Source organism: Nestor notabilis, unplaced genomic scaffold (genome assembly GCF_000696875.1).
Source record: "Nestor notabilis isolate BGI_N333 unplaced genomic scaffold, ASM69687v1 scaffold16303, whole genome shotgun sequence".
Classification (NCBI taxonomy): Eukaryota; Metazoa; Chordata; class Aves; order Psittaciformes; family Psittacidae; genus Nestor; species Nestor notabilis.
In genome coordinates, this window is record NW_009923452.1 from 38,590 (window position 1) to 59,473 (window position 20,884).

The window sequence follows — 20,884 nt, forward strand, 5'->3', positions numbered from 1 at the left end:
GATGAAAGCTTATTTGTTCATTTTCTTCAAGGATACAGTAGACAGATTTCCTTTCTTATTCTCTACAAAGCAATAATGAATAAAACCATCTTGCCTGAATTGTGTGGGATCTTTTTCTTTGGCTCTTCCGTAAAGCAAAAAAGATGTTTGCAATATATTTACCTGAGAAGAGTCCTTGAGGAAGAACAGAAAGGACGGTAGGAAAGGGAACTGAAGTAACAGGTGACCAACTGTAGATCGAGCGAGACCATTTCACAAGGTTGCAAGACAGACTTAATTTGACTACACCTGCATTAAACCTATTGCTTTTGAGTGAGAACTGGCTTAACCATGGAGATAGAGGAGATGGGAGACGACTGCTATCTAAAGTATCTATTTCTTTGCATGTGGACACTAAAGTTGAAAAAACTTTTGAGTATGGTAATGATACTGCCTTAACATGGACTGCTACATGTATGGAGAAGATCTGGATGTTTTAATATTCGGGAGCTTGTGTCTTGTCAACCTGTGAAACACGACCACCAAGGTGGGTTTCATCACAATGCTAGGTGCCTTGCATGGTCCACCAGACAGCTGGAATGGGATTCCTTGTAACAGGTGTCCTCTGTGCAGACAACCTAGACCTGAGCTAATCAATCACTTCATTTCAGTGGAGAAAAATCAGTATTTGTAGGCTGTGTTTCATTCAGTTTATTTTAGCTATCAACATGATGCACTAGAGACATGTAATTCTCTCCCACTGATTAAAAAAATGCATCTGGAGATCTAGCTCAGATACATATACTTTTGATGAAGTCATTAATTCGTTATCCTTTTTAAGTAACGAATGACTATAACCTTACAAACTATACACTACTCTCTCCTTGCTATTACTTCAACTCATCCTTGTTTTTTTATAGCATTTTGATTAGGAAAAGGATTCCTCTCAGGGTATGTGTGGCCCAGATAGGAACTGTCACTCAGAAGAAACTAATTTTGTGCTCATTAGGTGCAAATGCAACCGAAGGTGGACTCAGAATTACAAAGACAAATGTCAGTTACCTTGTGGGCCTGAAAGATCAATAAAAAGAATATAAAGAAAGAAAAAATAGCTCCCAAACATACATAAAGATCATTACCTGGAGAACTCTACTCATCCATTGAAAACTGTCTTCCTCTGTGGAATCTGGCCTTTGCTCAGCAACAATAACTATCCTTTCATCATGCAGCACACTCACTGAAAACACTGCTATTCTATAGAAGAGGAGAGAAGAATATTTAGTGCTAGGACAGATGGAAAAACCTTTCTAAGTTAATCCTCATTTTTTACTCAAATAACTGGTGCATCAAAGTATTTTATTTATGGGGGAAAAGCAACAAGAAGAGTTCTGGATAAATTTTGGAGGAGAAATAGGGGACTTTGTTCTAGAATCATGTAAATACATGCATAATGTCACAGCAGGGCTGGAGAAGTGAATTTTCTTGGGATAAGAAAAGCACTAAGTTTGGGTCACACCAAGGCTGATGTTAAGCTGGTACCTAACAGCCAGCATAAGCACCTTCTTTGGCCCCATCCTATAAAACAAGTAACCACAACATCATTTTGTGAGAGGTCTGCCATGTGACCAAGCGTGAGCGCATGCTCCTGCATTAGGCTTTTCAGAAGTTTTACGTGTCCTGCTCAGACCCATCCGAAAGGTCAGACAAGGAACTGCTGTCATGTTCAAGAACTCCAGTGTTACACACTGGCGTTGGAGCATAGTGGAAATGCTCAACTCAGATAGGAAGGATCCTGTTCAGTTATCATCTTCAGAATTAACCAGTTGTTCAACTGGAAATTTTAATGCTCATAGTTTCAGACCTTGGTATCTAAACTGTGCCTCAACACTCTCTTAGGCTTCCCTCTGTTTTCTCCTGGTTCTAGCAATCTGAACAGCAATGGAAGGAAATCACAGTGCAGATTAGGCACTGTTTTCTAAAAGCATTTTGGGTCAGTTACAGCTGGTCTAAGCAAAAGGAGGATTTCTAGATAATAAAAGAAAATAAAGGATCAAACCTTCCCCTGTAGACAAATTTCATTGGTTCAACAGCCAGTGCTGTTGCTACAATGTCATCAGCATTATGTCTTCTTCCACTGACAACCATCAAGCCATCCATTTTGCCGATAACAAAGACAAGTCCACCTGGTCCTATAAAGCCTAGTAGTCCGGTCCTTATAAAAGGATATTCAGTGATAGGGCCACCAGAACTGGTCATAGGAAACACCTGTAAGACAGAGAAACACAGGTCTTCAATTCTCAACACAGAGATCATGGTGTGAAATATTTCAGGCATGCTCTCCCTCAGATGCCTCCTCTGGAATGAAGTAAATAGGTCAGTGGTGATGCTCTTTCCTCTTCACTGACCATAAAGGGAGCATCAGGAAACTCCTAGGCTAGTGTGTGTAATTTTTAGTACCTGAGTTCAGGTTGCCCAGAGAGGTGGTGGATGCTCCATCCCTGGAGACATTCAAGGCCAGGCTGGATGTGGTTCTGGGCAATCTGACTATTTGAAGATGTCCCTGTCATTGCAGGGCAACTGGACTAGATGACGTTCGAAGGTCCCTTCCAGCCCAAATTATTGTATGATTCTATGATTCTAAATTCAATCCCATTGTGTATTATACACATTTTCCCTAGTCATGGCTCTACAAATCATTTACAACCTTAGAAAAAAAAAATAAATTACCATAAACAGTATTTAATAAAACAAAATGCTGTGTAGAGTGCAGCTAACCTGAGGTGTTATGTATAGGTTACTGAGAGATTAAAAAGTAAACATTACAGCTGAGGTTCTTTTCAGTACCTCATGCTCATTTCCAGCACAGTATAGAGAAACACGCAGGGTGGAAGTGAAGCTATTTTAAGGTACTGCACATTAATGACTCTTGCAGCTGACCATATTTTTATCTAAGGTCAATTAAGTCTTCACAATACCAGTGATAATGTCTTCCGTAGCATGTCTAACAGTGAAAATATATCCCTATGGAGAGCCTCTCTAAATGTTTGAACACCAGATGCATATATGACTTCCACATGAGAGATTTCTACTGTTTTTCCTATCCTAACTAACAGAGTTTTATCCTTCTGGCATGAGAGCTACCCTGAGCTGCATTCTGACAAAGCCACGCTTCCTGACGTCGCTTCTTTAAACTGCGATGGTCTAAAGGCAAGTTATTTAAGACAATGGCAAGTGGAAGACCATGGCTATATAGTGTCCTTCAAGGCTTATCTAAAAAGAAAGGTCAAATTTTGCTGCCAGATGCCCATGGGTGACTCTTTTGAACAGATTTAATGCTTACACATACATCCTCAGCCATAATTAGTTTCGGGAACACAAAACTTTGACTCTCTAATACCTGCAACATGAATTATACAGTAAAAACAGAAAAGAGGGCAACTTGGAGAGGGTTCCTAAGAACCTGCTTAACTTTAAAAATGAGTGGTCTGGCTCACCTAATGGCAATTTATTTGCTTACCATTAGGAATAAGTCTAAATCAGTCTTAGATATGCTGTTAAACTGCAGACCCAGTTCTGAATTATGAATGATCATGCAATTACAGTAAGGACTAGAAAATGAATGTAGGTACCTTCCTACCCTGAAACATAGCAAATCCAGGATTATCATTCACACTTCATATTGCCAATTGTACTTGTCACACAGTGTCAGCTATCAACAGATTTCAGATCACAACAGCAGAGTAGAATTCCTGGCTTTAATAGCAGGATGGAGAATCATATCGACTAATCTCCATTAATTCTTCAATGTATAGTGTTTACAACATTCAGATCTGCATTTTGCAGGAGATACTAGCCATATTTGGACTATGAAACATGGTAATGTCAGAGCATTTGTTAAGGGAAATGTAAATGTATTTTTCTTAACTTTTCCTCCAATATTAAAAGAGAAAAGGATCAGAACTTAGTAAAAATTTCAGCTCAATTTTTTTCAGTATTTTTCTGATCTGTTCAGCCTTTCATAGTGGCTTCAGCAGAAGCTAATGGTAACAAGTGAGCAGGTACAACAGAGCTATCAATACAGCTGTCCACACTGGAGCTGAAATCTACTGGAAAACAGATTCCACAAAGCAGAAAGTCTTTCACCTAAGGCAATTCAAACAAAAGAGCAGGTGGGGACTAATTAGGAAAAGATATCTTTTCAATTCAGACACCTCTTCAATGTGTCAGGATCTGTGTAAATGCAAACCTTCAATCCTGGCATTGTGGAAATGTTGGAAACTGCTTTTTAAAGATACCTAGCAACCTTCCTAGTGTTTGCAACAATCAAATTCTGCACATAGCTAGCTTGTAGATTTGTACAGTATTACCTTTTGAACTTTTTCTTCCTTCCTACTTTCTTTCTGATTATTTCAGCCACTAGCACCTTCTTTCAAAATTAAAGTGAAAGCCCTTCAGAGCTAAAACTAAACCCACATAAAGATCTACTATTGCACTTAATGAAATGGGCTTCAGTGTAGATTATCTGGCTAGAGTATAGGTCCCAAGCCACAAGCATTGATTATTACTGCTATTCTGATACAATTACTATCAATATTTTATGTCAAATATTATCTTGAAATAGAAAAAGTTTTAAAGGGAAGATTTTATATGGCATTTTTCGGTCAGCTTACCTCAAAAGTATTTTTGGTCATGCCCGAGAGTCCATAATACGATGTACCCGTTGCAATAGCACATACACAAAGTTCTCCTATTTCATCTGTTTTACAGAGCTGAGGAATTCCATCTGGCTTCACTGAACACATTATAGCTATAGGGAGAGCAAACGACTTTAAAAAATATTATGAAATGAACAAAAAAATAATATAAATTCAGTGGGGAAGACAACTTTGACATAAACAGACAAATAATATGTCGACTAAAGTGAAACAACCAGTTTCTCAAACATTAAGGTGTTCAACATTACGAAATGTTATTTATACTGTAAATAATATTTATACAAAGAATGCAAAGATCTTTATGTAAACTCACTCTTTACACTGATAAAACCCCCTAATTTGCCTTGCTCTCTAAAATTTCAGTTGATCTATAATACTGCTGTGAAATGTGACTGTGCTCCCAGTGTTGCATACTGAAGACCAGATCTGCTGCAGTCAGCGCAAAATGAAACACCCTAATGGAATTCTTGATAATAATAATAATAATACTGCTAAGGAGGCAGGGAATCAGGAAATCCACCTCTTACAAAGTAGCAAGTAACACCATATCAAGATACTCTAGCAGACTACTACAGTTGTTTTACTAAGAATTTATCAGAGCTCAGACTCACTCTCACCAGTCTTACGGGACTGCAGAGGCAGCAGGAGCTAAACGGGAGGGATTAGAAAGCACTGGTCTGAGGAAGAAGTACTATTTTACGTGTCAGCCATGTGAATAAGAATCATGTATGCTGCTTTAGCTATAATCCCTGGAGTTTGAGTTCAACATGTGTAGATTTTGCAGCTGGAAAGAGGATATGATGAACAAGAGAGACCAGAAATCAATCGTCAACTCTTGTAAGTACAAGTGTAAAGACTCTTGAATGACCTTTCTCTCACTGAGGATAAACAGGAGCATTCATTTTTATTAAAACGTATTAGAATGTAGCATGAAGTGCACAATGGCACTTCTGTAATAATACCTTATATCATAACAACCAATCTTATCTTCCTTTAAGTTGTTCAAACGAAAATTTTATAAGATGCATCATTATGTTTTATTCCTTTGGTGCATAACCGATACCCTCTTATGAAAAACTACAGTATTATCCTGTTCTAGTCTTTAAGCATCTCATTTAAAATCTAGCTCTCTTATGAAAAGTCGTATCTTCATTTTCAGAAGCACTGGATTAAGTCTGAATTTATCAACCTGATGAACTGTTCAGTCATACTTCCTCTTTCTAATAACTGGGTGATAGCACAAGATCTTTGGAAAAACATTCTGCAAGCCTTCAGATAGTAACTGTGTTGATCCTTAGCCTAGGTTATGAAAACTTTCACTACGAAGTCTATTTATAGCCCCCAGACACTGTACTCCCAACTTCCTTATTTTCTAGGCCAGTGTCTAACAGTTAAGGAATGGATGTTCTGATGTGGTGGCAGGTTGTTTAAAACACAGGTAGAGACAACCACTGCAGTAAAACAGAAGAAATCTTGGGATTTCCAAACCATGAAGCTTTCTAAGGTAGTGCTTTCAGATTAGAATGTTTTCAAGTACACATGTCCTAATCCCAGAGCTTGTTGTCTTACAGCGAAGTATGCCAACCTGTGACTTTCTACAGCTAATTACTTAAATTGGTGAATCACAGTAAGTTTCAACAGAAGTTCTTTACCTCCTGGCATCACTAAGCCAACATCCTGGACAGTCAGAACGGAAAGCTTTTCTTCAGAGTCCACTCGAATCACTCCATAAGTGAGACCATGCATGGACAGAACTCCTCTTCCTGGTGGCTGATTGCTGTCATCTGTTGGTCTGCAACCATGGGTTATATCCGTGAGGCAGATGTAAGTATTTACTTAAAGGACTACTGTTGCAAATACTCCTCTATTTGAGTTTAAAATTTCACCTTCTTTTTTCCCCTACTAGACCTGACGGAATCCTGGAATTTCCAAGTAATTATGTCTGTCAACTCTCCCATTCAGTAGCCACCCACATATATGGAGCTGCAGAGATGAAAGTAACACCTAACATTTACCCCAAACAGCTTGTATTTAGTTTTCAGATAGATTTAGAAAGATTGCTTGATTACTCAAGTAAAGGTTTTTTGCCTTATTTTAAAAATACTGAAAGGTAGTACAGATGACATGGAGGTAAACTGCACTCTAAGTATTTGGAAACAATCACTAAATAACTTGACAAGCTCTCTATATGTTACCAATTTTGAGGCAACCTGGAACTAGGAAAGCAAACTCATCTGCCAGACTAAAAGTGTAACTCTAGCACACTGGTATCAAAGCCAAGATTAGAATACAAGTGTGCTGTGTTTGAATCTCAGATATGACTTCCTACTCCCAATATTTCAGCATTTAAATACTAAACAGAAGAAGTTAGGATGCAATAGATTCACTGCCAAGTATCTGTGGAAGCAAGGACTTCACCATTTTACTGTAAGTAATTGAATTCTTCCTATTCTAATTTACCACGTGAAAATTAAAACACATTACACCTTCATCAGTCATGGTCAAAATGTTGTGGATGCAGCCTCTTTGTAACGCCTCAGTTTGCTTAGATTCACTGACAACACACTGTATAATTCCACAGCATTAGCACAAGCTGTCTGTCAACTTGTTTCAGTATCAAACTGCCTGCTGTATCAGTGGATACAATTATACGTATGTAGAGTGTGACTTGGGCAAACAAATGTTGACGTAGACAAGTTATTAAGACAGAAGAATCTGTCAGGGCTTTTCACATCTGGAAAGATTCTTATACTCTCCTACAATTTAAAATGCAAAACTAGAAGATAACATGGTGCTGATTTGACTGTTACTAATGCATCTACGTAGAGCAGCCTGGCTCCAGCTATTTTCAAGATGGATAAACCAGCCAATATTTAGTTCAAGATTCCACATTTTTCCTAAATACTCCATCATAACACAACTATTTTTTAACAGATAATGTCCTTTTATATGACATTTCTCCTCTATTGTGCTTGAAATACTCGATGGGCTTTAACCAATCATGCTCATGTAAGCCTTGCAGTGATCAGCACTATAAATTTCAATTAATAGGTTTTATGAGGCATATTTCTCAAGTGACATGGTCAACAAAGGAGGATGTGGGCACACTTGAAAACGCATTAGAGCATAACAAATGGTGCTAGTAAACAAGCAGCTGTGATAAATAACATTCCCATTATATAAAAGGAATTTCAGCGACATTATTGATCAACTTCCTCTCATCCTTGCTCCCCTAAACACATTTTACTGCTCATGAGAAGCAAAGTCTCCTGCAGGCAAACAGAACTTCTCACAACCTCTAGGAGCAGAGCTCTCTAGACTTTCAGCACATACATTTTCTTGCACTACTTATCACATTCAAAGACTGCTCAAAAGAAGAGCGGGTGCAGCTTGGAAAAACACTGGCTGTGCACAGGCCAGGGTGCTAGGGAGGGAAGCTGGAGGCACACAGCCTGGTAGGATCATGTTGGGGGACTTGTCAATAGAGCTGTGCCTCAGGCTGAGATAACCACTTTGCCCAGGTTAGTGTGCAATGAAAGTGCCGTGCAACGGAAGTAGGTGTGCAGAAGGAAAGAGTCAGAGCCGAGGACTGACAGGGTCCATAGGCATTTCAGAGCTGCTATTTCAGGGTACTTCTGGTATCCTGGTAGTCTGAGGTGGGTCCTTAAATGAGACACCAGTTAACATGCTTGAGTCTCCTCTTGCAGGAAACCAGCTATCTGACACACAAGGGAATACAGTCAGAACACCAGGGCAGAGGAGTGAGTTGAGAAGCTAAAAGCACCTGAAAGCACCTTTACATCCTCTTAGAAAGTGTCTTGTCAGCAACAGTTCTGCAATATACAGTATCTCATTTTGTTCTGTGTATGACATTCACATGGGAACAACCCTAAAACAAGTATCTCTGCCAAGCAGAAGGAGAGAAATCACTTGGAAAGAAGATGATATATAAATAACCCCTTTCCAATGTATTTATAATTTAGTTTAACGTTCACATTTTTTATTTTCTTTATCAATTCAATATTTCTAATACTGGATTTGGAATTCCGTTAACACTGCTTGCTAGACGAAAAGAAAGCCTTTGATTAAGGTAGGAACAACTGAATTTCATATACTAAGTAAATGTATCTTAAACCATCAGACAAACCTACACCTTTAGTTTCCTTAACCATGACAGAGGGACAACGTGCATCTACTTCATAGCTGATTTGTTCATACTGAAAAGCTGTAGAGCATTTTGAGAACAGTTACTGATACCATTTGCAGATGCAATCTATTTTACCACTATTTTTTGCCAGTCATTTAAATGGGAAAAGACCTGTTCTTAAACTTTTGCACTCCCTTAAGCAAGCGGGTTCAGACTAATACGCAATAAACCAAAGGGGAATACCATAAAGAATTATTTGCATGACATATTCCTTTAAATATTAGGCTTCATGATTCAGCTCTAAGGCTAAATACCTATTAGTCTATTACTACCTTTTTCTGAACTATAAAAATATTTCAATTGAGAACTGGTTTTCTTACTCTTCCTTGTAGGAAGATCAGTAGAAATACACCATAGATTTTGAAAGAGTTGGAGCATTAACAGGGAGCTCTCTGGATCTGTGCTCTGCAGGGAGTGATTTTAATGCATACTTCAGCTGTAACTGTTTGGAACTTGTATGATAATGACTTTACTGTCAGTCGAGATGGCTTGAATAAAATGCGAAATACTAAAGCTTCCAAATTCAGCTGGTATTATCCTACCATTAAATGGACTTTAAAAAAAGGAGATACGTGTGTATTAACATTCACTGTAGTAAGAACTGCTCTGTTACTCTGTTACTACACAGCAAGGCATTGAAGATACAAATGCCTTTTTAATAATTTTTTTTAATTATCCACTATTTTATGTGCTAATTTTGTTTTTTTTTAATATAAGCTCTCAATGCTAGTTAATTTGAAAGTTAATCTCTATAGTGTTTCAGACAGCATAGAGTTTAAGTCTAGAAAGTGTACACCAGCCATCACATATGGAGATACAGTGAGTTCTCCCACTTCATAATCTGCAATCAGGTGCAGATTTTCCAGGGCTAGCATAGGAACTGACTGAAAACCCCTTCCCATTAATCAGTGCTCAGCACAAGCAATGTCTGCTGCCCATCCACCTCTTCTCTGCGCTTACAAGCAAGAGCTCACTCCAAGGGAGTGAAGGTCTGCATTGCCTACAGTGGGGAAACCCACTGCAAGGGAAAACCAGTGTACTCTTTGGTATAAAGCTGAGAACAGGCTGGTGGAGCTGAATGAAGGACTTTCTGAGATCCTGTAGCTCACAGAAAGACAACTAACCTGGACAGGATAAGTCCCTAATGGATAGCTTGTTTTAAGCTAACGATGAGGTGGCTGAAAGTAAACCACACACTCGGCCTCACGTGTTTCTTCCTGCAACGTTTTGTTGGAAAGCTAATTGAAAATCTAGTTAAATTTCACTTGGATGGCACATTTTAGACTTTGTGGCAGGAAGTATTTTTACTTAATGCTATTACAGTGCTTTACACTTTTATACTGTATGTTTTAACATGTGAAACAACTGTAAGTGACAGCGGAATTTTAACTTAAAGACAGTGTCTGCTGTTTAAGGTACAACTTTTGGAAAACCCTTCCAAAACATACAACAGTTATGCCATTTAGTGTGTGCTACAGCCCTCATGACTGCTGCATCCTGACATTCCTATACTTAAGCCTTATTATTAAAATGTTTATTTCTAGGCACAAATCCCTCAGATTCAAAGGACATTTCCAGATGATTACCGAGAATCTATGAAGGGTTAAAAAGCATCAGTTAGCCAAAACCAATCCGCAGAATTTCATTATTTTCTTTAAACAGACTATTAGACATTAGAGGCTAGCAGACATTAGTCTCTTTAAACAGACTATTTTAAAGCATGATTTTCCTCCATAGCAATTCCACTTAAATTCTCGCATTTTAATTAATCTTATGCTTATGATGGAATTTTCCCACTTCTTTTTAATTTTTTTTGCATTTCAGTCTATGTCATTTAAAATCAGATAAAATTACAGAAACGGGAACTACATTATAAAGCTCTCTGAGGTTACATTATTATTCTACAAATTCTTCTTGCGTGCCTTCTTTGGACATAAACACAATGAAAACTAAAAATGTCATTCAGAACCTAAGCATGCAGATAATTGAATATATTTTTCTTTTTCCTTTTTTGTTTCCCCCTCCCCCTAAATTACCACATGTATTCTACAGTGGGTCTATTTCCACTGGTGTAACACAGTACCTTCGAATAGCCACAGTGAGAGCTTCCGGTGAACTAGCACAGGGACAGATGACCTCCTGTCTCAGACCTTTACTTTGGAAGACATTGAGAAATGCATCACAGGAAGAAATAGACCCTGGAATAAAGAAAATGAAAAAAATCAGAGAAAAAGAATCTGATTTCTGAAGAGACGCTACTAAAACTGCAAACTCACTACTGAATATGAGGGTTTTTCAGAAGAAATAATCTAAAAAGGACCCATGTCCACTGGGAAAGGAGTCACAGCTGCTACAACTATATATATACAGTTGTGTATGCTTACAGGGAGTAAAGACTAATTTTTTGAGCATAAAGTCCTGTCACTATGGAAAAGCCATTACTGCCAGATTTACAGTACAAATTTTATTACAGTTTTCTTTTTTGGTATAAAATTACAGATTTAATTCAGAAACTCAAAGGAAACTACTACAAACAAGTACAACACCTATACGTTGCTATCTTAAATAACACAGAGAGACAGTTCATGGCATTAATTGTCATGAAGTGATCCAGATGTGGTTCTCTAGAGTAGTGTAATTATTCCTCTAAAATTCTCAGCTACTTGTGCATCTGAACAACATCATTCAGAAGAAATGTACTGATCCTTTCTATAGTTCAAGGTTATTTACTTCAGTCTTTATACATGACAGCCATGTTAAACAAAACTGGATTTACTTCAACTTAGGCTATGTGGAATATCAAGTTTCCTTCAGGATTAGCTAAAGTAAAACACATTTTAAAAAAATCCAAAATTAATTACTGTTTCCATAAATATCATAGAGTTTGCAGTAGACAAACCCTATATTTAGTAAATATTTTAAGCTAAGATGACTTAAGACTGAAGCTTTAAATGCAAGACAGAAAACACTTCCTATTCTCTACTGGACTGCAGAAGCACAGCTTACATGGGTTTGCACCATCAGCCACTATTAGCATTCGCAGTGAGGAAAGGTTGATGTCCCTCTGATCTCGATGTGCCACCAATGCCCAGTGCATGTCTCTGGATTTTACACAGGCAACTTTTGCTGCAATAAGAATGGGAAGATTACTAATACACCATACAAATGCTATACAGCTCTATTACCAATTTGTACTTTTGATTTTAACTATCAAGTATACTTTTCCATATTCTTGTTCCTTACCTTTGTATTGACAGACTTTTTGTATCCATGACAGTGGATTCACTTTCATTAAGGAGTATGGAATACTTATAACATGCATCATGTTCATGACACTCTGAAATCAAATAAGATAAATGTGTTTTGTAAACAATCATGGTAATTATTTATACTGGATTATGGGCAGGGGCATCTCTGCAAATCACTTTATGCTTGCTATATAGTCAATGCTGGCTTATCTTCTCCTATATAGTTATCTACGTTAAGATGAATCAGACCTCCATTTTCTAATGCTTTAATTAAGGTTTAAAGAGTCAGACTAATCAGATCATAACTTTGAAGCTGCACAGAAAACAAACGAAACAGATTTTCTCTTTATTTATACTCTAAGCAATTCACTTTAAACAGCAAAAAAACCCCACCAAACACTGGATGAACAATTTCTGTATATTTGCTATGTAAGTTAATATTATCACTAACCTGCTAAATCTCTGTATATATGAAGACTCTTTACTCAAAAGGACAAGGAACAGAAACATATCTGTCTAAAGAAATCCATCTCTGTGAAGACTGAAAAACTACTAATGGCAGTAGGGCACAAATTATTCAAAAGACAGTAGACAGAGAAATTGGGGTCACAGGTTAAGCAGAGATCAATTTATTTTAACAGAAAAGAAATGAAGGAGTTTTCAGTCTTTCTCCAGGTGGGTTAATTCCAGTATTTTCAACAAGGTCATGAAAGCTGCAGGAAGCTGAGACAAAGCAGCTGAGTGAAACTAATGACAGATCCAAAACCGATCTCCTAGTTTGAGGCAGTGAATTGCTTTAGTGATTTTTCAATGTTACTACTAAACAATCAGCATGTAAATGAACTGCTGCTTTATTTCTGTTACCATTTAGAAACATCTGAGGGCAACACGTCTCTGGTCATAGCAGCTCAGGTTAAACACAGTATTTCTTTTGGAAAATTTAGGCTTAAGAAAGGTTAAGTGTCCCAGTAGATTAGCCATCTAAACACTTGTAGAACTGAAAAAGATAGTTCTCCTTTCAGTCTGGCACACATATAGATACAGGAAAAGCACTTACAGGGAAGTCATGAAAAAAAAGAAGTTCATACCAAGATTAATAGCAAAGGAAGGCACAGGAAAGCTCTGTTAGATGTTTGCTTTCAACTTCACTGATAGAGATGTTTTTTTAACATGAATACTTAAGGACATTAAGCTTCAGAAGTGTCATTACTGCTCTTTGATATAAAGAACAATATAACACTGTATGGGAAAAGTGTATCAGATCCCTGGGAACCACAGCATGTAGGATCTGTACATCCTGGGACCCCCAAACAATGAACCTTCAAAACTTGCTATCTATTCTTAAAATGACCAGTGAATAGTAATTATTGGTCTGACTATAGTCAGACATCTTTATAAGCAGTCCATGAAAAGATACCTTTATAAGCAATCCTTAAAAATATGTCACTTACCTCCCATGTCAATTAAGGAACACATGTCAAATGAGGAAGACAGCAAGTAGACAATTTATGCAATTTAAAGTATCAGGAATGCTTTAATGTTATCAAAACCATCTGTTGTGGGAGTTCTGATAGAAAAGCTAGTCAGAGGCAATATAGCTATGCCAGTGGATCATATCCTTACAGAGGCAAGTACTAATTTCATTTGTTTCTGCTATAAAGCCTGATCTTAATATTACAAATCAGTAAGATCAGAATAACATGGTAAGAATGGGGCCAGAGTACTTGACATGATGCATAAAAATACACTGGCTTTTTTACCGTGCTTATTATGGGTAAGTGCACTAGCAGAAGATGAGAGGCTTAAGTTACATATTTTTTGCTTTCAAAGCAAAAAAAATGGTCTGAGAAGAAACTGTAGAAATCCCATTTTGTTATAGTAATAAGTGTATTAGGTTAGTTTATTTTCAAATACTCACAGAAAATACAAAAACATACTTACTGTAAGAATCCCATGCCATAAACCAACATCCTTCTTGAAATCTAATACATTCACAATTGTTTCAGCTGCCCAACAAAAACACAAGAGAGTTTATTTTTCAGAACATGGCACTGACGCAAGGCAAACCCACTCAGAGGAAGGAAGCTTCAGTGTAACATGACTGATGACCCCAAAGCTTAACTTTCACAGCAAGTCTCTATGACAGGATTTGCGGTGGCTAGGACATTATTTGTACCTCTCACAAAGATATTTTAAATGTGTACGTATTTTCTAAAACAAATGAAAAAAATCAGTTTTTTGAATCTAGAAGCCTTTGGCACAGATCTATGTAAAACGTGAGACAGGAGCCCGATGAGAAACAGATTACGAGTTACACTTGATTTTAAGGATGAACCAAGGGAAGGGCACTCTGTACCTTCTGTGTATCCACATGCCTGGGTCAGAGCTTGGCAGTGTGTCAGCAGTGCAATCCTTGTCACAGTCACCCCAAGCACACTTCCATCTTTACATGTTTTATACTAAAAAGAAATAAGCAGGGAAAGTCAATGTGCAATAGTTGCCCTATTTCCATTATTTAATAGCTATGTTTAAAGTGTTTCTTATGTAGGTGGATGATGGACAGATCTAATGACCATTTTCAGAAGGAAGCAGTTTGAGAGGCTTTTTTTTTTATTAAAAGACAGTTTTTCAGATAGGCTCGCTTTCTGACTACAGCTTCCCAGCCTTGATATCAGAAATCCATCTGCTGTCTGAATACAGGCATTATGGAAAAAGAATTCTACCAATTCTGATCATGTTAATGACTAAACGACTGGTTAGATTTAGCAAAGAATAACCTACTTCGGTCTGCTCAGTGTTCACGTTACATTAACAGGCCAACCAATAAACCTGAGCTTCTCCCTTCCCTGTCTTACAAGGCATGGGCTGAATCCTTGCTGGGTGCTGTTATAATAATCTGTATGTATACATACTGAAAGACACAAGCTCTTTGATCAGAAGAGGATGAAAGTATGAAAGAGTCATGAGAAAGCAGCCTAGAAAAGAGGTGGGAGATCATTGCTGATGATTGCAGTAATTTTTGCAACTTTATGCAAAAGTCTGGAAACTATCAGTGGCAATTAAAGTAAATTAAACATTTATCTTTCTCTATGAGGAAGATAATCAGCAAAGATTGAGAATGGAGGCATCTCTGCTTCTCTAGCCCAATGTTCTGACTGCGCGAAGATAGGAAATACCTTTGCTCCATTCACTTGAACTTACTCCCTTTGAATAATCATTTAAATTCAATATTAACATCATTGAATTCAAGGCATTTGAGTCTACGCAGAAGTAGGAAAAAAAGAAGGGAAAAAAAATAAAAGAGAAAGATTAAACTTAACAGTACTGCTAATTTTCCCTTCCTGATGCTAGTCTTTTGAGGGAGTGTGACTCACAAAGCAGTAAGTGACAGGCAAGCATTTGAACAAGAAATTCCTTCTCCTTCAAAGGATCTGAAGGTTGTGATATGAGAACTGAAGCTTCACTGTGAAACTTGCCAACTATCCATCTCAAGGCTAGTGGGCAAGCCCACACTGTGCATGAGACCAAGATTGGTCAAGGCAAGTTTAATAGAATACTGTGGCAGCCACATAGATGACATAAAAACATTGTTAGAAACCCCCAAAATGCAATTTAACATTTCATTAACTTTTCTGAAATCAATATCCAGTATAATTTATTAGAAAATATTACTTATTATCAGGCTAAAAGAGGATGTTCTTTGCTTCTGTGACTGGTGAATGAATAATGATGTTTACCTAATCCCGAAGTGCCATATGCAATGAGTCAAGAAGAAGATGCATCTTCATTAACTCACCTCAATGTAAGCTGTGTCATTGTTAGCATCCTTGATGTGTGGGAACCAGTCACGAGGTGGCTTGGAGAGGTGTTTAGACTCTGTGACAAACCACAGGAGCTTTGGCCAGCCTGAGGTACAAACAAAAGTCAGCTTTTATTGAGTTTCTGCCGCATAAGACAAGACAAAACTCTTCTCTGCCATAGTTTTTCTTCCCAAATGCCTGTGTCACCATTACCTAAACATCGCTTCTTTTAAACATCAGCCGAGTATGGGAAAGAAGATTTTCCAGAACTGCTTTCTTAACATGGCTATTGTGGCCTTCTCAGACAATCCCTGAAGAAATGGCTGGGCAGTTTAAGCTGTTATTGACCCAAACAGTTTTTTACCACTGTCCTGACAGGGGTTACTGTCCCTGCCATTTCACTATAGGACTGAATCGTATGAATGCTTCTCATTTCCTACAGTCCTGAGTCTTGGTTTAATTTCACTTGTGGCCACAGTCGATCTCAGCAGCCTGGCTAAGCCACATCAGGGGCTCTCGTACTGCTCAGCAGCCTCTCTACTAGTCAGTGACACACAACCAGGAAAACTGTGTCACAGCAGCCACGGCTGCTCCTGTGGCAAGTGTCATCATGGGCCTGATGCTCACCCACGACAATTGAACAAATGTCTTGTAGTGAATGACCCATGATATTTGTGATAAGCAAGGGTTAGCTTACCTTTAAACTGTGGTATCTCCCCTGTGGGGCTTTTAGGCAGTCCTTTATGGCATGCATCACTAGTCAAGGCCACGGTAACTCCACAGCTTCCAAGCAAAAAGCCTATTTGTTGACTTCCTGCATCCTAAGAGATGACAAAATAAAAGCAATGCAAAGAATTGATGAGAAGTGATCACAGGCTGAAAAGGCTATTGTCCTTTGGCATATTACGTCAAGAGGAAAACAGTCTCTTTCCTTTAAGCAACTTAGCTCACTATCAAAACTCATTCATACATTGATATTCCACAACCTAGATATTCTCTTGTCCGTAATAACATAAATTGTAAAGGGAAGTGAAGCCATCAGATGGTGCCTACCCTCACATCCCTTCAGAAATGATGAGTGGCTGGGAGAATTGGCTGATACACCAAAGGACTGTGCCATCCAAAGGGACCCATGGAGAAATGGGCTGTCGGGAATCTCACAAAGGCAAATGCAAAGTCCTGCACCTGGGGAGGAACTACCCCACACACCAGTATGAGCTGGTGGCTGACTGGCTGGAAAGTGGATTTGTAGTAAAGCACCTGTTGGTCCTGGTGGGCACCAAGCTGAATGTGAGCCAGCAATGTGCCGTTGCACTAAGACGGCGAATGGTAACCTGGGTTGTGTTAGGCAAAGTATTGCCAGCAGGTTGAGGGAGGTGATCCTTCCCCTTTACTCAGCACTAGTGTGGCACATCTCAAGTGCTGGGTCCACTTCTGGGCTTCCAAGTACAAGACATGGAGCTACTGGAGAGAGTCCAGCAAAGGGCCACTATGATAATTAAGGGACTGGAGCATCTCTTGCATGTGCAAAGACTGAGAGAGCTGGGACTGCTCAGCCTTGAGAAGGCTTAGGTGGGAATCTCACCAATGTGTACAAACATCTGAAGGGAGGGTGTAAAGAAGATTGAGCCAGGGTCTTTCCAGTGTTTCCAGTGACAGGACCAGAGGCAATAGGTACAAACTGCAACAGAGGAGGTTGCCTCTGAACATGAGGAAACATGTTTTTACTGTGAGGGTGACTGGCACAGGTTGTCCAGAGAGGCTGTGGATTCTCTGCCTTTGGAGATATTCAAAAGCCATCTAGACATAGTCCTGGACAACCTGCTCTAAGTGGCCCTGCTTGAGCAGGTTAGCTGAACCAGATGACCTCCGAAGATCTCTGCAAACCTCAACCTTTCCATGATTCTGTAACAATTCTAGGAAATAATACAGGTTATTAGATGCTTCCACCTGGAGAAAAAGCTTTCAACTCGTAAGATGTTATGATGGATATACAGTGGTGACAGTATCACTATTTATGCTGATCTAACTTCATTTGTCAATAACCATTTCATTGAGTAGTTACAGACACATTTCAGGAGCACTACAGATAGTCAAGAGCCCATTAGAGAAAGCACATTACATTTTACTTTCATCAAGGGGATACAGGCAGTGAGGCTAAAAAGTCATGTAGTGATTTTCAAGTCTAGGCCATAGCTGTTCTTTAAGAGATGCTGTGCTTCTACAGCATTATTTCTGCTTTATGTATGGTGTCTTGTCATGATTCTTTCATGAGCTTTACATCTATCCACCAGGTTCTTCAATCGAGCAAACCCCTAGATGCAAATGTACATAGAAGTATTAACCCTTTCTTCACAGAATGATTCCACAGAAAAGAGCCTATGGAGTCTTAAAAGATCAAATTAAAATCAACCATAAAGCACACATAATCATAGAAGCAACCAGGAATACAGAACAGTAGTCTTGACTGATCTATTCAAAGCAAAACTGTATAATAGAAAGAAAGCACCAAAGCCTATCTCACTAATTTTTAATGCAATTTTTACGTAGTCAAATAAAGCCATTTAAAATGAGATCAGAGGAAAACCAGAAGCTTACTTGTTTTCCATACCACCTCAAAATATGTATATGGCACCAACTCTCAGAACTTTGATAGCTGAGCAAACAATTTGGGACAATAAACTGATCTGTCAAAACTAAGCTATGTAACACCTTCCATTCAGAATAACTGCATTTGCTTTTGCTTGCTATAACCAGAATGCATATAAACCCAGGAAAAATTGACAAGGCACTTTTTCCAAAAGGCTTTTTAAAATTAAGCTTGTGCATCATCTTCTCCAGTAACAACTCAGAGACAGTACCCTTTGAACAACTGGTGTACCCATAAACACATTTTGGGCAGCATGTTGTCAATCCCACTGTACGCGCACCAGAAGAGAGGTTCTAGGACAAAAAGGACTTTTTAAAGCATTACTGTCTTCACTGACTCCTGAGTTAGGTGGTCCATATCTATGTTGTCAAACCTCTGGGGTAAGTGCTAAGCCAGATCAGACCCTGGCTCCACACTAGGATGAGACCTGGCAGCTCCACCTCTATCGTCTTCTCAGCGGAAGGAAACTGACTGCCTGAACAGTGCAGGAGAGATGGCTCTCCTTGGAGGTCCCTCAAAAGCAGTGGCAGGAAGATGAGGGCTGGGGTGCTCCATGGAAAACATCACTCCTTGAGCAAGACATAGCCTTTGAGACCTCCTCTCTATCATCATGGGAAGTCATCACTTTCTTAAAATATCAGATCAATACTCCAAATTTCTCACTAAACTGAATCTAACATATGGTTACCAATGTATGTGTATGTATGAATTTCTAACTACCAATTAAAAAAAAAGCATATAAATTTCATAATCAAATGCAGCAACCACATCACTCTCAATTTTAAATTAAAATTAAAATGTTGTTTAACTGTATGCTCTGTAAAAGACTGCTAGCAAAGTGCTTCACCACTGTACCAAGAAAATGCTGATACTCATGCAATCAAATCCCATTTAATGCAGGACTTTATAAGCAGAAACTAACCTAATAAATTCCATTAAGAAATCTAACATACGTAAAACAGTAGCAAGTGTGGATCTTAGAGCATCAGCATATCATGGCCCTGGGGGATGCATCAGCTCAGAAATGATCCGTCTAACTCTTCTCACAGCAAAACAAAACAACAAGAAAAAGAAACTTAAGTATTAACAGTTTGAGTTTTTTAGATAACACAAGAAATAATTACTATGTTTCCATTTAGTGCCTTATCAACTGGTTTAGAGCATGTCCACATGATTATTATTCATGCATTTGTAGCAGTTCAAACACAGATTCATGTATAGACTATTTAATACAATCTACTCACGTCACAGTTTCTAATAACAGACTGTTTTACATCAAGACAACCCCATCTCAATAGCATTAAAATCTTCACCCTGTTCTTTTCTGTATGTGACACAACACTACCACAGGAGATTGGAAGAATTTCACCACGTGTGGACAACATCCAGTGTGTTTTAGAGACTTTCAAATCCTGTGCCATGCCACTGGTGTCCACACTAAATCCTGCCTTGCAAGAAAAAGGCAAATCAAGACACTGCAATAGAGGTGTTGTGATAGACACTGTTCTCAATGGCCCCAGGAGCTCAAGTTGAGGATCTTTGAGTATGCACACAACAAAGCTTTCTGACAGTCTGCTAGTCTGTCCCCTTCATTCCCACTTTCACTCTCAGTCTCACACCTTCTAACTAGTTATCACCACCTCCCGCCTGCTTCTGGTGGCTTCATCCTGACTTGAAAGCAAAAAGTACTGCAGAGAACAGAGACAGGAAGAAGGGGTTGACATCCCTTAGTCCATACGTGTGCCCCTGTGATATCTGCTGCCCCACAGAAGCAACTGTTTGTAACTACTCAAGTGGCGTTGAGCTACTGGACTCACAGCCAGGAGGTGGAAGATCTGAAACCCGGTCAAGCCAAGAGCCTTACAGATCACACAGACACACAACCTTACCTACAGCACACTCAAGCACGTAAATGCAAGTCTTGGCTGTTCCTCATACCTCAGCATGAGAGGCCCAAGAGCAGTGAGGACCTTGGGTAAAACTTTTAAGTTTGAAAAGCGAAAATTCGAGTTGAAAACTCAGTCATTTGCATGAAGCAGTCAAAGCTTCCTTGTAGGCCAGGAAAAAGACTACTCACTCTAAACACATAGATTAATTCAGATTTCAGAGACAAACTATCGGCACCCCTTTTGAGTAATGTAAAATGAATGAATGAATGTCTGCAATGCTGAAAATTGCTTTCTAAGTAGGAAAAAAAGAAATCAAATCATCTGTTGCTAAAAAAAGATAAAAATTCCTCCCCTCCCTCCATTGCTCCCACCCCCCCCCCACATACAAACCAAACT

The 20,884-nt window shown here is 38.7% G+C and overlaps 1 protein-coding gene across 1 annotated transcript in view; it reads right to left on the minus strand.

Annotated features, from left to right (window-relative positions):
• Positions 1 to 20,884, minus strand: part of LOC104403869 (disco-interacting protein 2 homolog C) — a gene marked incomplete at its 3' end in the record, with an annotated part of 104,485 nt that overhangs the window by 37,878 nt on the left and 45,723 nt on the right. The window contains exons 9-19 of the mRNA XM_010012148.1: positions 16,647 to 16,770; positions 15,946 to 16,055; positions 14,506 to 14,608; positions 14,091 to 14,155; positions 12,145 to 12,238; positions 11,908 to 12,027; positions 10,985 to 11,099; positions 6,347 to 6,486; positions 4,650 to 4,786; positions 2,036 to 2,244; positions 1,119 to 1,233 (exon numbers count right to left, since the gene is read on the minus strand). Coding sequence (XP_010010450.1) covers positions 1,119 to 1,233; positions 2,036 to 2,244; positions 4,650 to 4,786; positions 6,347 to 6,486; positions 10,985 to 11,099; positions 11,908 to 12,027; positions 12,145 to 12,238; positions 14,091 to 14,155; positions 14,506 to 14,608; positions 15,946 to 16,055; positions 16,647 to 16,770 — 1,332 coding nt within the window. The remainder of the gene's footprint in view (positions 1 to 1,118; positions 1,234 to 2,035; positions 2,245 to 4,649; positions 4,787 to 6,346; positions 6,487 to 10,984; positions 11,100 to 11,907; positions 12,028 to 12,144; positions 12,239 to 14,090; positions 14,156 to 14,505; positions 14,609 to 15,945; positions 16,056 to 16,646; positions 16,771 to 20,884) is intronic.